The sequence below is a fragment of the Apaloderma vittatum genome, unplaced genomic scaffold (assembly GCF_000703405.1).
Source record: "Apaloderma vittatum isolate BGI_N311 unplaced genomic scaffold, ASM70340v1 scaffold26264, whole genome shotgun sequence".
In the NCBI taxonomy this organism is placed as follows: Eukaryota; Metazoa; Chordata; class Aves; order Trogoniformes; family Trogonidae; genus Apaloderma; species Apaloderma vittatum.
In genome coordinates this window covers 50536-67317 of record NW_009712514.1, presented here as the reverse complement: position 1 = coordinate 67317, position 16782 = coordinate 50536, and the positions used below count along the sequence as shown (strand labels likewise).

General features: G+C 36.3%; 1 protein-coding gene across 1 annotated transcript in view; it reads left to right on the top strand.

Annotated features, from left to right (window-relative positions):
• Positions 1-3593: 3593 nt before the first annotated feature.
• The window catches only part of GRIA2 (glutamate receptor, ionotropic, AMPA 2), a gene marked incomplete at its 5' end in the record, with an annotated part of 46410 nt that continues 33221 nt past the window's right edge, over positions 3594-16782 (top strand). Inside the window, 3 exons of the mRNA XM_009868024.1 lie at positions 3594-3790; positions 8061-8114; positions 10413-10574. Coding sequence (XP_009866326.1) covers positions 3594-3790; positions 8061-8114; positions 10413-10574 — 413 coding nt within the window. The remainder of the gene's footprint in view (positions 3791-8060; positions 8115-10412; positions 10575-16782) is intronic.

Sequence of the window (16782 nt, the reverse complement as noted above, 5' to 3'; positions counted from 1 at the left end):
TAAAATATATATATTAATATATATGTGTATAATATAACATATAGTAATATATATAATGCATATATTTATGAACTGTGAGAAATCACTTGCAAATTGTGATGTATCAGTTTTCTGAGGAGAAGCAGCATTCTACAGAAGCGGGATTTTTTTGACTGCCCTTTCTGTATTTCCTTTATTGTCATTCTGTTTTCAGGTTCTCCTCAGCTTGTAGTCCTTGGCTAGCTTTTTTCTATTCTTACCTTCTCCGGTTCCCTTTAAAGAGGCTAATTTTTCTTCACCTGTGTGTTCATTTGTCAGAGTTGAATATTTAAGTGTACGTTAAACAGTAAGATGTCTCTAGATTTAAAGGATGGTTACACTACACCACGGTTTGTTGCGTAGTGGGATGATGTTACATTCTCTGCATTTTTATGCCATTTTATGCATTATGTTGTTCAGAAGCTGAAGGGACCTCCTAAAGACAGTTCTCTATTGCTGTTGTAAGCACTAAAGTTAGAAAAACTAATGGTTTAAGTTGGAAGGGACCTTTAAAGGTCATCTAGTCCGATACTGGTGTGTAGCCTCCAACAGCCCATTTCAGTCAGATCCTTTTCAGCGTTAGAATTGGAAACATTCACTGCCTTTTTAGAAAGGACAGCTGTAAAACTATTTGCTTAGCCAATACTTTATCAGTCAGCTAGCAGTGTGCAGTATGTGATCTGCGTGTGATTTATATTTAGGAAATACTGAAAACCACCGATTTGTTCTTGTGAACTGTGCCGGCTGAATCTGGGCAGAAATAACAGCATGAAATTGTTATTTGTAGTCACCCTTTGGTTATGCCTTTTTTGCTTCTTTGTTTGTTTTAATTGTGGCAAGGCACCCCAGTGATAACAAGCTCCAAGGCATGAAGCTTCTATCTTTATGTTGAGTAAATCATTGTTCCTCCATGCTCCCACTGATTGCACAAGGTTAACCTGCAGAGTCACGCAGTGTGTAGTCAGCAACGCTATTATCAAACCCTCATATACAGGGTCCACAGTTCTTCTATATGCTTTGGCATAAGTTTTATTGTAGTGATAGTGAGGTATATTTAAGGTATTATGTATAATTTAAAATGTTTCCACCTTCAGGAGTGAGATAAAAAAGGCAAAGAGACTTTTCATGGAAGCTGTGAAAACTAGCAGGGATTAGTTTGATGACTTACTCCAAAAGAATCATTTATCGCAACTTTTACAGCTTCTCTGTAGTTAAGGCCTGAGTGGTTGAAGTGTGGGGCAATTTCATATCTCATTCCTGTCTATAAAACGTGAGACCACTCAGTATATGCATGTCCAAGCTATTACTAGCTTAATATAGCAGTTGCTCTTGTATGATGTGGATTAGTGTCCTTTACCCTCCTTGCTTCCTCTGTGTTGCCAGTACTAAACAGCGGATTTTGGAAAAAGTAGTGACATTTTTGAAGGATTCTATCTGTTACAGAATTGCTAATTAACTTAGCCTCAGTTCAGTCCTTCTTTTCAAAGCTCACTGAATTCAGAGTTTGTCTCATGATAACCAAGAGATTCAGGCACGTGAGGTTCCTGAACAGAAGTATTCCTGCAGCTTAGGGAAAAGCAGCTGAAGTCATTTGAGTTTTCTCCTTTGCAGAGTCCCACTTCTACACTACAGAAGTATTGTGTGAATGCATTTTTTTTACTTGTTGTCCATTCTTTTCAATATGGTACTGCTATCAGAATAAACTAAACTATATGGGGGTGACAAATCTGCCACCAATAAACCACAAGAAATCTGGACAGCCATTTGGCACCCCTGCAGAGAGCACGGTAAGAAAAGGGAGTCCCTAAGAAAAATGGAAGATCAGAGGAGTAAAATATAGAAACTCTTTGTAACAGATAGCATTAACATTATTAGCCCTTATTAATTTATGCCTAGGTGAGATTCTGTTTAACTCATAGGAAACTTTAGACAGAGTGGAGGACCTGAAATCTACTCGATGAGTTCTGAAATGGTGATTCAGATTGTATCTGTTTCAGTTTGGAGTTCTTTTTGCCTTTGTTTGTTTTTTGTTTGGTTGGGGGTTTTTTAATAAATTATTTTAAATTACGATTAAAAAATTATTTTGAAGTATGTACTTATTTTAGTGCTTTTTAGTGGTTTAAGATATTTCCTACATCTTTTAGTTGGCCTACATTAATTGTCTTTTACTTTTAGCTAAGTTCTCCACATTTATCTTTAACATGTTACAAAGTTTATAAGTACCCTTGGACTGTAGTTATCTATTATTTAAAAATAAATATTCATTGCATAACATACAAAACTTCACATCAGTCTTCTTTAAAGATAACATAGAAAACCAGAACCAGTTGAGATAATCTTTGAATGTATGGTTTTGAAAGTCTTCCATTTTCTGCCTTTGCTGATGATTAGTTTTGTATAGTGCTGTATGTCATTACTATTTTCACTGCTAAAGCTGACCAAGTTTTATTTAATGATGTGTTTACAAACTATGAGATAAATCAGTTTTTAGTGCTTAATTTCTACTTTTAAGGGCATAGCCACTATTATTTCTCGTGAATGTTATACATGAAGCTTTCTTTACATACCAAGTGAGAAATTAACCTCAAAGAAACGACTCCTGGTGTTCTGTGGTTTCAGAGGAGATGAATATGCAGAAATGTCAATTGGCTTGTGAGAAAATCTTATTTTTTTTTCCTGTAATACTATCTGCTATCCTTAAAATTAAAAATCCTCTCTAGAATTAAGTGGAATTCTCTGGAACAAATTCAAGCATAGTAAGTATGGTGGAAGTTGTTAAAATGGTGTTTGTTGTAGAGCAGGAATTCACTTCCAGCAGTAATTTTCACGTTTATGTACTCTATTATTTAATCCTTGAAAAGGAAAGCCAGTCAAGGAAAATCTTTGCTGATTTCACAATATATTGTAGGCAGTTGCAGCTGTACAGACATGACAGCTTCCTGGCAGGAACGTGTGGAAAGGATAAAATGGAAGCAAACATCCATAGACTGCTTGTAGGTGTTAGTATTGAGCTTACTTATCCATATGGAAAAATATATCTCTGCACATGTTCTTTCATAATCAGGGATATGACTGTAGGCAACAGAAATAATAACTCCATTAGCACCACTGCAGAACATGGGAATATTGCCATAGACCTCAGCGAGTTCTGGGTTTAAATGCAGTACTGCTCAAGCGCTGAGAACAAAAGCAGTTCAACAGCATTTCATAATAAGCAGCTGATCCCCTTGCTGTAATTGGAAAACTTTTCTGCTAGAGGACCTCTTTTCCAGCATGTGGAATCCCTGCAGTGGATGAGTGAAACTGGCAAAATCCCATTCTGAAGAAGGTTGAAGCAAACCCAAAGGGTTGTCTTTATAAGGCTCTGCCCTGGTTCTTTGCAGTGCTATAAATAAAAATTTCATGCAGTAAGAACTGGTTGGGCCCACACATATCTTCATTTCTAACAATGTGTGACAGGTCAAACAAGTCACGGGGAAATCTTAAATAAGTAATCTCATAAATTGCATTCTAGAAGCTTGTTATTTCTGAAGCTTTATCAGTTGTATCTTCTGTTTTCTCCTGTGCTTCACTAGGCTTATCAACACTGCAAGCTGTGCTGGATTCTGCTGCTGAGAAGAAATGGCAAGTGACTGCTATCAATGTAGGAAATATTAACAATGACAGAAAAGATGAAACTTACCGTTCGCTGTTTCAAGATCTAGAGGTAAAAAAGGAAAGGCGAGTGATTTTGGACTGTGAGCGTGATAAAGTCAACGACATTGTTGATCAGGTTTGCTATTCTCCATTCTTTAGTGAAAACAGTTAGCTCTATTCTATAAGTAAATGCAATGTGTTCATTTGTCTTTATCCTCGTTTTATATATTATACATTATATGGATGTAACACGTTTGTATTGAGGAACATATATATGTCAGGCAGAAAGTGAACATAAAAATCATATAATCCCTCCCTTTGCTCAAAGGCAAGAAAGTTCCGTCTGGATGATCTCTATAGTTTTATATCCTGATTATTTAAAAAAAATATATATAAAATCCTGTTAAGGGTATTTTACAATCTAGGTAGTACACTATATTGTATGTTGTTGATACACTATTATAATGATGCATTATAAATAGTTATATTATGTCTAGGGATTAGGTTTCCTTACACCTAGAAAGCAATTTATACTTTTATTGCTTTTTCCAAGAAAGTTTTACGTCTTGGGAAATCTGAGTCAGCAGTTTCTCCTTTCCATTTAACTCTCTTTGTAGTTGATGCTTCTAAGCCTGTCATTTGTACTATCTTTGGGTTCTTCTTCATTTTGTCTCCATCTTAAAGTTTCTTAACGAAAGTTGCATGCCGTTTTCCATAGCTAAAGCCTCCTGAACTTTAAACAGAACAGAAAATTATGTCTTCTCTCCACCACACATACATTATTTGCCAAAATGTGTGGGTTTTTTCTTTTTAATTTTCTTTTTCACAACAGCATCACAGTGTTCTGATTCAAATTACTGCATTTCTGTCAAATCCATCTCTTCAGTCCTAGTGTCTAGGAAGATCTTTCTCTGTACCTTACTTCTGCTCATGCATGCAGAGCACAATGGGAAATTATAAGGATAGCACTCTGCTGGCTTGAGTTTGGCCATGTGAGACTGTGCAGCATCTGTGGGAATAAATCATTGGAGTGTAGATGAATTGATTAGAAGCTTTTTTGAAGGACTTGTTCTTTTGATCTTTGTTATGAAGGTCATTACATTTTAGAGACGCTCAGGCCATGACCCGTGTCCTAAATGGAGTGCATTGTATTTTTCTGTTTTATTTGGAATTCATGTCCACCATTTCTCTAATTTTCAAGATCAATTTGAATTTGATCCTGTTCTCCAGAGTATTTTCAACCATCCTATCTTCTACAGTTTTTTAAAATCTTAATTTCTGAATTGTCCATGAAATCTACTGAATAGAGCAATGCTTGGGAGAAATAGTACTTATAGGTAAATTTCAGACAGTTCTGTGTGATTTTTCCAATGGTTGGTTGTTCACCTTACAGTGACTTTTTGTCTTGACCATGTTTCCTTAAGAGCTTGTAATCATGTCATGTAGTACAAAAGCCTTATTAGACTCAAAGTATGTCACTTCTGCTATTTCTTCATTAGCTATTAGGCTAACTGTCATATCAGAGAAAGGAAGGAAATTGCGTTGACATATTTTGATCTTGGCAAGACTATATTGACTGTTTATCATCTTATTATCCTATAGATTCTTTTAAAATTAAGTATGTAGTATTTGTTATAATCTTTTCCCAGATAGAAGAGCTTGGCTAGCCACAAGTTTCTTCAGTTTCTCCTTTTACCACTTTTCAAAGACAAGAACCCTCTTTACCCTTTAGTTACCACACATTTTTACAGTCTCTATTGAGTAACAGATTTTTTTCATTTCTTTGGCTGCATCTTGTTTTGATTACAGCTCTGGGATATTTTTCTTGCCCTAATTGTACTTTGATAGCTTCTGCCTTGTTTTGAGTCTTAAATTTTCTCAGCTTATCCCTACAGACTTGCACTACTCCTTAAACATACGGATGGATAAACTTTTGTTTCTGCTGTTTTGATATGTAAGTCACTGAAGAGTTCCAGATAACTGGATCAGCCACACATGTCAGTTAATATAATTCCAATTAGTTGTTCTCCTCAAAATAGTTTACTGCTATGCCCTTGAATATGGTCTCTTAAGCTGCTGTCAGCTCTCTCTTATGGTTTTAGCCTTGAAATTCTCTGTGCAAGATACCCGAGCAGTTTCTGGAGTTTGGTCTGGTTTCATTATCTTTACTCTTATTTATTTTCATTATCTTTACTCTTATTTATTTTCATTATCTTTACTCTTATTTCTGTAACTGCCCTTCCTTTCATAAAAAGGTAGACCCACTTTCAAGTAGCCTAAAATAAAATCTGAAATAATTGTTTCTCTATTAATTTTCTCCATCTCTTAAAATGAAGAACGTGATGAATAATTGATTTCTTGGCCTGTGAGTATTCTTTGAGTGTGTTCTTCTGATTTTCTATTCTAGAAGCAGAATATGTATTTCAAGTATTGCTTTGCCACCAGATTTTTTCTTTAAAAAACCTGCACCCCAAACCCCTTAGTTATTTCCTTCTTTTCTTGAGGGTGCCTGAAGTAGACCCTTTATATCAGTATCACTTTTTATTTTCTGTGTACTTTGTGTAATTTTACTGAGACATATGCAGCAGGCTTTCTGTTGACCAGATTTTTCTCGAATACTGAAATATTATTTGCATTCCTGATATACAGAGTAGAAACATATTTACTTTCTTCCTTTTACTTCCTATTTACTTTCTGTTCTTGAACAAACCTTCTGTTGTAGTGCTTTGATTTATCCCACAAACATTTTAAGCTGTGGCAGCAACCTCAGGTTCACCCAGTTATGCTCAGTACTCCTTGGATCTTTGTATAGGCATGCTATGTGTTTGCAAAGTTGCTTCGTCATTCTTGGTTTTTGTCTCGTGTTATGGTTTCTCTTCCAGATCTTGATGATTTATGTAAGTTGAAGTTAAAAAATATTTCAGTTCCCCAGCTCTAGTTTACATTCCTTTTATCTGTATCTGGAAGGTCAGTGTTACCATGCTCTTCATTATATAGGCCCTCTCCCTTCTTAGCCAGCTGCCTTTGCAGAATCTCATTTAACTCTGGTAACAGACTTCAGGCAGCCCTGCAGTTACTGGCACTTGTTTATCCCTGCTTGAGATGCTAGTCTAAACTAGGGACACTGGTGAAGTGACTGAATCTTCTCAGAATTTTAACTGGCAGTATCCTTAGTGTTCATACAGATGAGTGGCACAGGGCAGTGTTTTAGAAAACTCGTTTAATGAAATAGTATCCATTGGCAGTTAGACCAGAGTTAGTAACCATTGATCCAAAGACTTGCAGCTGCTGGTTTTCTCAGATACCAGTGATGAGGAAGCATTCTCTGTAGAAGAGCTAATCTCTTTGATTCAACTGAAATTTCTTTGGAAGCAGCAGCTGTGTACGAAACATATTTGAATGTAGTTCTTGAACCTTTTAATAAGTAATGAGTTTTAAGTAGTCTGAACCAAGTACCTGTTTCAGAGTAGTCTAGTCAATATGTCATGTATATATTGAGCTCAAAAGAGGAGTAATTGAATAAGTTCTGTGGCCTATGTAATGTGATCCCTCTTGGTCTCAGACTCTAGTAATAGAAAACTTAGTGTTAAACACTGCCTTCAGCTGTTTTTCTGTAACTTCATTAAAATAAGTGGAATGATGTTCACTGTTAGCCTGATAGAAGTTACAGGATACCTGTTCTGAATATTTTAATTATATGTTAAATTCAGGAAAAGAAATCATCCTCTCTTGATCTAAGTTTTTCTCATTGTTCAAAAGATGGAAGAAACCTCTAGAGTCCTCTTATATCCCACATCCTTTCTCTGGAGAAGTGTTTTGCTTCAAAATGCAAACTCCCCCATGCAGACATAGTCTTAATTAGGCTTAGTTGGGAGAAGAGTGCTTGCTATATGCCTGCCAGCGGAGACTGCTGAGAAACCACCAGCTGGCTTTGTGGGAGATTATGAGGAAGCCTTAGGACAATAAACAACAATTTGAACTTTAAAAGACTCCTTCACAACATAGATGGCTTTCATTAATGTCAGTGGGCTTTTAAACTTTTTCTAGTTTGAGGAACATTACAATTCTGCTACACAGGGAGCAGAATCTAAGGAATCTCTGAGGCGCAGTGCTTCTACTGCATGATGCCTGCTCTCTCCTGTCCAGGTTGTGCCTTTAATACACAGCACAGTAATTAGCATTCAGCTCCTCTTGGGACTTGGACTTCAATATGACTAATTTCCACCAGCATAGTTCAGTGATGCATTAGGGAAAAATAAAAAGTAAAGCGCTGAAGAAACTCAGTATTGCATACGATACGGCTCATAACTAGCTTGTACCTCATATTGCATTTTGTAGTTTTTAAGTCTCAGTCCAGGTATAAGGTGAACGTTCTCCATTACAGGGGTATTTCTTCTTTTTTACAGGTTATCACAATTGGTAAACATGTTAAAGGATACCACTATATCATTGCAAATCTGGTAAGCATTTCCTATATTTAAAATACTTGTTTTGCTCATTCTACTGTTTATGGAAGCTTTTTTTTTAAAAAAAAAAATAAAAAAGCTAAATACCTTTGTCCTTGCTAAATGAATGCACGTGTTGAGATGGTATTTGTTTTATTGGCTGAGTCTTTTCAGGGCTGAAATGCCTCCTGTGATATTCCCATCAATTGGAGTGAAGGTTTCTCAGCACCACTGATAGAGCTTCATTGCTTTTTTACATACTTTAGAAAAGTAGGGTATGGAAATCAGAGATATAGCATTCTGCATGATAGGCTGATACATTCATTCAGCAAATTAATGTTTCTTCTCTCTCCTCTGAAGTACTTAAATTAGTTCTCAGCTTTCATTCTGCTAGACTAGTGAGTCTCAGCTTTACAGATCTTCATTCCTCAGACTGACTTAGTTTGAATTGGTCTTTTCTTAAGTATAGGTAATCAGACAGTATAACTGAAAATGTTCCTATGGGACAAAATTCAGGAAACTCACTAAATTTTATCAGGGTAATTTTCTCGAAATTGTGTCTAAAGGTGAAGCCCCATTTTACTGACATTAAAGTCAACTACACTTGCTTACTTAAACTTAATCCAATGGTAACAGACACAGCAAATTCTGCAGGCTTGAATCACACTTTTTCTGTTCCAGTTTTGGGGTTGCATGGTGTGAGTGCCTCAAAATTACTTTTTTTTATTACTTATTCTTGGACTGTGATAGCTTTTGATATAAATTCCAGTAGGGCCTAGGACTTCCATAGTCCTTTGAGGGGCCTGAGGAAACAGCATGACCACAGCGTGCCTATCACACTTCAGACATAACCCCTGTCTCCTCCCGAACTTTGATGAAAACACTTCCGCCCTCCAGGTGGGCAGCATTCTGGAGAATCATGTATCTCACTAGACAGACTCTAAAGGCTTTTTTAAAAGCAGAGAACATTGGGGTTTCAGTTTTATATTTGTTAACTGATATTTAGGATAAAGAAGTTAAAGTACTGATCTTCACAAAGCAAGCATGGAAGTCTTACAAAATTTGACACTGTTAGACATTAGTATTTTGCTGTGGTATAAATAGTATTTTGAGTCTTAAGGGAAATAAACATTTTAGAAAAATTGCCTAGTGTACTTCATTATGTTAACTGGTTTCTATTTTAGCCATTTATTTGAGTTTGTAACAGTAAGTCATAAGATCTAAAACTTATTGAATCATGTGTTTTAAAGCTGTTTAATAACATATTTGTTTCCTACAGATTTATACACTTTAAATGCAAATATTGTAGATCTTTTGTGTAATATCACATAAAATATATCCGCTAATGATTTTAAAACTGCAGTTTTCTCAGAAATAAAACTTAACCTAGTACTTGATTATATCCCATCTTTTTGACAGAATCCACTTTCTTTTCTCAACTGTAATAATGTTCTTCAGTCTGATCAGTCAGTCAGGAAATTGATCTATTTTAAGAATAAAACATGCTGGTAGATGAAGACGTCAGAGTATACAATGAATGTTCCTGTTCAAATGTCAGGCTCACACTAATATTGAAAACAGTTTTATGAACCTTGTAGAAGTGTCTGTATTACCATGCAGCAACACGTCATTCATCAGTATTATTAATACGCAATAATTAAAAAGCACCTAGTATAACAATTGGAGCAACTCCTGATAATGTGATCTGAAGTTATGACTTCTTTTTATATTCTCTCAGTGCATTAATTTAGACTGAAGTGTCTGAAATCAGTATTTCTTGTAAATTCATTTGTATGGTTATTTGGGGTGAGTTAGAACACAGAACACAAAATACACATAACATTTGTAAGAATGCAAAGTGGTTCTTTATACCAGAGGGAGGAGGCAAGGGAGCTGGTAAGTCCCTCCACGTGCTTTAGCGTTCCTAGCAAAAACGGGACGCAAGCGTGGTTTTAGCTATTCCTGGCTAAAACTTGCTTGCTAACTGTTATTTATGTTGGTGTTCCCTTTCTCATTTAAGCAGTCTCATTAAAATTAACAGGATTGTTTAGGAAGGTAAGCATGGCAAGGACAGACCCACTCAGCCCTTGCTCTATAAAGGTGTCTGTCTAGTGAGCAACAAGAGGCACTGCTGGCTGGTGGAGCTGACAACCTAATCCTGGAAGCCCAGGATTTAAACTTGGATCCTGTTTGAGGAAAATGTTGGCTTACACTTCTGCAGTAGCAGTCATATGATAACTCTTTATTTGTATGTACTATGGAGAGATCTGCCAAAACTGTTGGAATAACAGACATAATGCTTTCTGTACCCAGGGATTTACTGATGGAGATTTGTCAAAAATACAGTTTGGAGGAGCTAACGTCTCAGGATTTCAGATAGTTGACTATGATGATCCTCTAGTGTCAAAATTTATACAACGCTGGTCAACACTGGAAGAAAAAGAATATCCTGGTGCACACACTAGTACAATTAAGGTATGTCTTACATTTGTTTTAACTGTGACAGATGTGCAGGAAGTGAGAATATTGGAATAGAAAAACAAGAGACTGAGAAAACCCTTGCAAATCAGCTGCACCATTTTCTGTTTCTGTGGGGTACTTTTAACATTCTCTGTTGTAGGACTGTTTGAGCAAAGATTCAGCACTGTCCAAAACGCTCAAGACAACTTCAGTTTTTGTTATGTCACTGTAAATCTGCAGTTGACAGTTTGCAGGTTTTGGATGTGATGGTATATTAAGTATCTGTTATACTAACAACTATTTTTTTGTTTTTCTGTATTTTTAAATGTTTTAAAGGCAAATATGTAGTCATGCGTAGGCTTCCAGGGAGAACAGATCTAGCACTTTCTGATATAATCTCTCAAGGAAATGGTAAGGCAGTTGCTTTGAGATAGATGTCTAAATCCTACAAAGACTTTTAAAATTAAATTATATGTGTGAGGCATAGAACCCTGGTCTGATTTCAGGCTTGGATGACACAGGGTGTGACACTGAACAAGTGGTTAAACTTGCTTACCTCAGTTTCCCCTATAGATAAAACTACGATAATAAGTAGCTTCTTACCTTCTGTGACCATTACGAGGATCAATTTGTGCTTGCAAGCTGTTATAAAGAATCACACCATTTTAATGCTAAATAATTTTTCTTTTAAGTAATGCAATTAGAAATTTTATTAAGAATGCATATACTTCTAGAATGTAATAAGACAAAAAAGATAAATGACAAATGTTTTAGGCATAACCTTTTATTGTGTGCTATAGTTTTAATATGAAGAACATTCTTGATTTATAATGAGATAAGAAGGTTGAGGAATGAAGGAAGCATTTTTCAAGTGCTGGGAACAAAAATTCTTTAAAGCACAAAACCTTAATTTAAATTAAAAAATAAAATTTTTAGATTTCTTTCTTCTGAGGCCGAATTTGGGGATGACTTAGTGAAAGCTGAGATTTTTCTGCGGCTATTTTTGTATTTAAAAAATTTTATGACAGAATAAGTGAATTTCTCATTTGATGTTTGACAAAATAAACTAGAGTCTGTGACATACCTTTAGAGACATTCATATTACTTATATATAATATATGTAATATGTATTGCTGTCATTTAGGAAGAAAGGAAAGGTTGTTCATGTGGATGACTAATACAATTCTTTTGTCTCTCTGATCCTTGAGTGCCCAGATCAACCTACCGACCTAATAATGCTGCAGAATCATGGCCTGGAAATAATCACAGTGAAATGCATGGCTAACATAAAAAACTCGAAATGAAACCAAGTTGCAGTTTATCTCATTTATGCAGAAATTAATTGGTGGGACACAGTGCTAAGGATTCTGGTACCTCTGATATTACCTACAGTAGGGGGGAAATTGAATGTGTTAGATTAGATGAAGTGGTTGCAATGTTTTATTATAGCATTAAAATATGTGAATTTATCACAGGTGTTCACTTTCTTCCTTCCATGATAGGTTCTTTCAAATCTCCTAGAAATTGAAGGATTGAAGGAGAGCATTTGAAATATGTTAGAGTTTTGATGTTTATTCCTATAGATAGGAAAACCAAATTAATTGAAACACTTATTTAAATGAATTTCATTAATTTAAAACATGTTTTAAATTCAGTTAAAGATTGATTTGTCTTCCTTTACATATTGTCTGCTCAAGGAGTATATAGGATCACACTGATACTCAGTCAAGCAATTGAGACTTACATTAAATTATCAGATAGTTTATAAACGTTAGAAGTATTGTTGGGGGGAAAAGTATGGATATACATCATAGTGTTTGGATTGATTGTATCAGTTACTGTATTTCTTTGTGTAACTTTCTATTTTTGCCCTTACACAATTACTACTTGTCATTTTTGCCTGCCGTTACATGTAAGGACAAAGATATGTCACATTTCATTCCCATCCTTGAGGGACCTAGAGGCAGAGGAGAATCATAGAAGATATCAAAAGAGAGCAAGAAAGGTCTTTGAGCAGTCAATCACTTGGCCCATCCTCCTGCCTGAAGGAAGAATCATATATACCTGTGCAATCCTGTGTATTGTGATTTCACAAGTTCCCCAAGTGTTCTGTTTCAGAGCTTAAATAGTGTTATTTTTTGGTTTTTTTGGTCCAACCTAAATCAGCCTTTATATTGCCTAACCTGTTACTTCTTTATATATTTCCAATGGATTTGAGAAGTCCTCCTTTTTAGCTGTCCTTCTGTATTTGAAGATGGCTGCCATATTTTCCCTTCCTTTTCTCCCTGATAAACTAAATAATCCCTTTTCCTTTGAATTTTCTCCTCTCAGATCCTGTTCATTATTTTGCTCTGGAACCTTTGTAATTGGTACCCATCTTCTTTGAAATGCCAGACTGCGTACTGCACTGCATCTGAGTGTGATGCAATAGAAATCAAAATAATGGCTTCATGTATCCCAGTGACAGTACTTCTTTCAGGGCTTTCTTTTCTCTTCTTTTTCTTTTGTCTTTCCCTCACCATTGTGACGCTGTTGAAATATATTCATCATGACATACGCACTAACATCCAGATCTTTTTCTGCATTGCTTTTCTGTACTGCTGCCAGTTTAGACAGTCTCATACCATATCTGTGCACTTGATCATTCTTTTCAAGTAAAGCGTTTTTCATCTATGCTCATTGAATTGCATTCCCTACCTGTCCTTCCTAAACATGGCATTCTTCTTCTAGATGCCCTATTCGTATTTGTTATCCTTTGCTTTTTGGAATAGTGTATAAACATCTAAATTATTGAGCAGATTAACTCACTGGTCTCCTATTTGTCCATTCCGAGCTCTTATGAATAACCTCTCTCCCATTTTTGTTTTTGAGGCAGTTGTTCAAACTGTCAGCAGCTATAAATGAGCTTTTGCCACAAGTTTGTGTGGAATCTAGGAAGCTGTCACTGCAAATTCTGTATGAAACAGATAGGAAGGCTAATAAAATTCCTGTGTTATCAGTACAGAGATGAGGGGAGGTTACATGCTCCTAGCAGGTAATGTTATCCCTAGGACTGCACATGTTATGTCATCGCAGGCAACACATTCATTTCATGTTATAAAATGCAAGTCAATGGAATGTGACTGCCTAACATGACAAGACATTATCATCGTGTCCAAGTACAATCCTGAACACGGAGAGACATTTCTTTCTAAGAAAAAGTGCATTTCAAATGAATGTGCTCTTCAAGCAATGAAAACGTGGTTGGAAACCTGTTCACAAATGCACAGAAGAGGTCATGGATCAAATGGCTTTAAAAGTGTTTCTTCACAATTCATAAAATATTAATTGTAAGAAATTGCAGTCTTAGGATGTAGATGAGAAGCGCTGATTTTATTTGTTACTGCACTGTACCTGCACTGATAAAAACCCCGAAAATCTAAAGACGAAGCAGGACACTTAAAACTAGTGCTTCTCTGTCTTCACGTCTTTCAGAAGCTGATATACTGTTTATCTCAGATTGAATTTGAAATGTATCTCTTGTAACCAAGGGTGTTATCAGTCACTGCATGCAATTCTAGAAGAGCTAATAATGTGTAGATCTTGAAACATACCACTGAGCATCCTGAGGAATTTCTTTGGCTTTTGTTTTGCTCCTTGACACATTTAATTTTCTAAAGGCCTAACAATAAGTTGAAATTCCTTTTTGATCCATTATTGTGTATTTACAAATTTGCTGCTGAGCCTTAGTATTGTGCCAGGCTGTTATGTCTAAGGCAAATGTCTTTCTACTGTGGAAGGACACTGATGGACAACACATACATTCACATCCAGCTGCTCAAACTTCCTAAGCTGGTTAACCCATTCTACTTGGTGGCAGCCTTTGGTCTAATTTCAGGAAGAAGCTCAACTCGTACCTCTTGAAGGCTCGTGAGTCATGACAAGTTGTATTGGGTTTGTGTAGCAAGATTTTGGTGGCAGGGGGGCTACAGAGGTGGCATCTGTGAGAAGCTGCTAGATGTTTCTCCTGAGCGCGATAGAGCCTGTGCTGGCTGAGTTGAAGATGGATCCACCACTGGCCAAGGCTGAGCTCAGCAATAACGTATTTAGATGGGGAAAAAGTTACTGCGCAGCAGCAATTGCAGCTGGGAGAGAGGAGTGGGAGACCATCTGAGAAAAACAACTCTGCAGGCACCAAGGTCAGTGAAGAAGGAGGGGGAGGAGGCCAGCCGCAAACCGGTCAGGCAGTTGGTCTTAGATGGTTGTTGTAGGTTCCTTCCAACTGAAGTAGTCTAGTCTATACTATAAGCCTACTCTCTGCTGAGCTTTACTAAGAACAGCTGTAGGCTTGATGCGTGCAAGAACTCTCTGAGACAACTGTTGGCATGTATGATACATGTAGAAACTACGTGCAGCATGCAGAAAAGACTCAGGGGCTGTCTGGTTGAAGACCTAAAGCAGGTCAGACTTGCAGAGAATACCTTTGTGTTGGAAGGTGGCAACAAACCCCGGTACTCATTGCAGCTCCTTTTGGTGGCTTAAACTGCTTCGTGCTGATACTTTATGTTTCAGGTGTTCAGAATTCATAAGATTGTATTTCATGCTTTGGAAATTCTTCTCCACACACAATCAAAGCGTAGCTAAGAAAACAAGAGGATAGATTGGTTGTGCCTGGTTTTTGCCTTTAGCAGTTTCACATTTTCAAGTCTCTTAAAGCCAAGTCATCTAGTCTTTAAGAAAATTATGACAAAACCTTTTTTTTTCCCGAGATAACGTGATTCTAGAATTTTTTCTATAGTACCAGTGTGTTCTTTATGATAAAATTGTGAAAGTTGAAAACTACCAATCTTTAAGTCAGGAAAAATGAATCTTGTAGTCGAAAGCTGCTGGTTTAACTCTACTGGTGCTGATTTACCTCAAGGATGGAATACAGAGAACATGCAGACAAATATGAAAATACTTATTTATTTTGCAGAAATAATTAAAATTTAGACGACTCACTGATAATAAGGAAAAAAGAAGAGAACAGTGAAAATGTTTATTCAAACTGAAAATCCAGAAAGCACTTGGTCTAGAGAGAGATGACTAAGCAAAAGTGTACAATTAATGAATTAGACAATACCTTAATTTTTGGGACATGCCTCTTGTGATTGCAGTTAGAAAATGGTTTATAATACCAGGCCTTTTAATAAGAGTTACAAGAGATACTCTGTTGCACCTGCTGCAGTTCAATGGAAAAATAGAATTGATTGTGCCTTAATTCAAGTAGATTTAATTATTTATTAATAAGAAAAAAATAATTAGTTAATTTCAGTATTTGTTACATGATTTAATCAGGGACTGAACTGGATAATTTATTTATTTTTAAGTGCCTTTGTATGTCTATATATTTGTGAGATTTTTCTGCCTACATTTTCTAGTCCTTGTGTTTTAGTTTCCTGGGCATAAAAATACACATCTAGCAGTTGGTGTTCTAAGTCTCTGGGCTTTTGAATCCCAGTGTTTAATCTTTTCTACTTGCAAAAATATGTATGAAAAATGTGGATGTAAGAAATTGTGGTGTTAAACTTCATGCTTCTTTTTAATAGCTTAAGGCTCTTTTGCATAAGTAATCACTCACTGCAGCATAGTTGGTTTGGTTTTTGTTGTTTTGTTGTTTTGTGGTTTGTTTTTATAAAAGAAAACTCAATTAAGGAATGGAACATTTATTCGGTGAAAGCAGCGAGTGGTTTGAGGCAATATCTGTAGATTTGTCTCAGACATACCAAGGGCCTATTGACCCAGATCCCTCAATCCTGCAAGTAAAAGTAGCTGAGCTACGCTAAAGCGAGAGTGTTTGCAACACTTAGAAAACTACAGAGCCAAGTTCTGACGTCCCTATGCAGCTCTGCTTCTTTGAATCTGAACCAACTTACTCTTAGTAATTATGTTTTAAGGATCTTCAGCCAACAAAGTGCAATGCATTCCTCCTGCCTATTTTCCCCAGGAACTCGCTATCACCTTTTTCAAACAGCAGTTGACCCAAATGTGGTTGATATAAACAGAAGAAAGCTGCTGTTCCTTCATGCTCCAAGTGTGCAGCAGGATCATGCATACCTCTGGCCTCACCAAGATCATTTAGGACAGGAGAACTTAATGGAGAAATTTAAGAGGAGAAGGGAGAGTGATAAACAAATCTCAAAGGAGGAGGAGGAATGTGTCATTCAAAAAAAGAGGTCAACAAAGTGGAAAGAGCCTGTTGGAT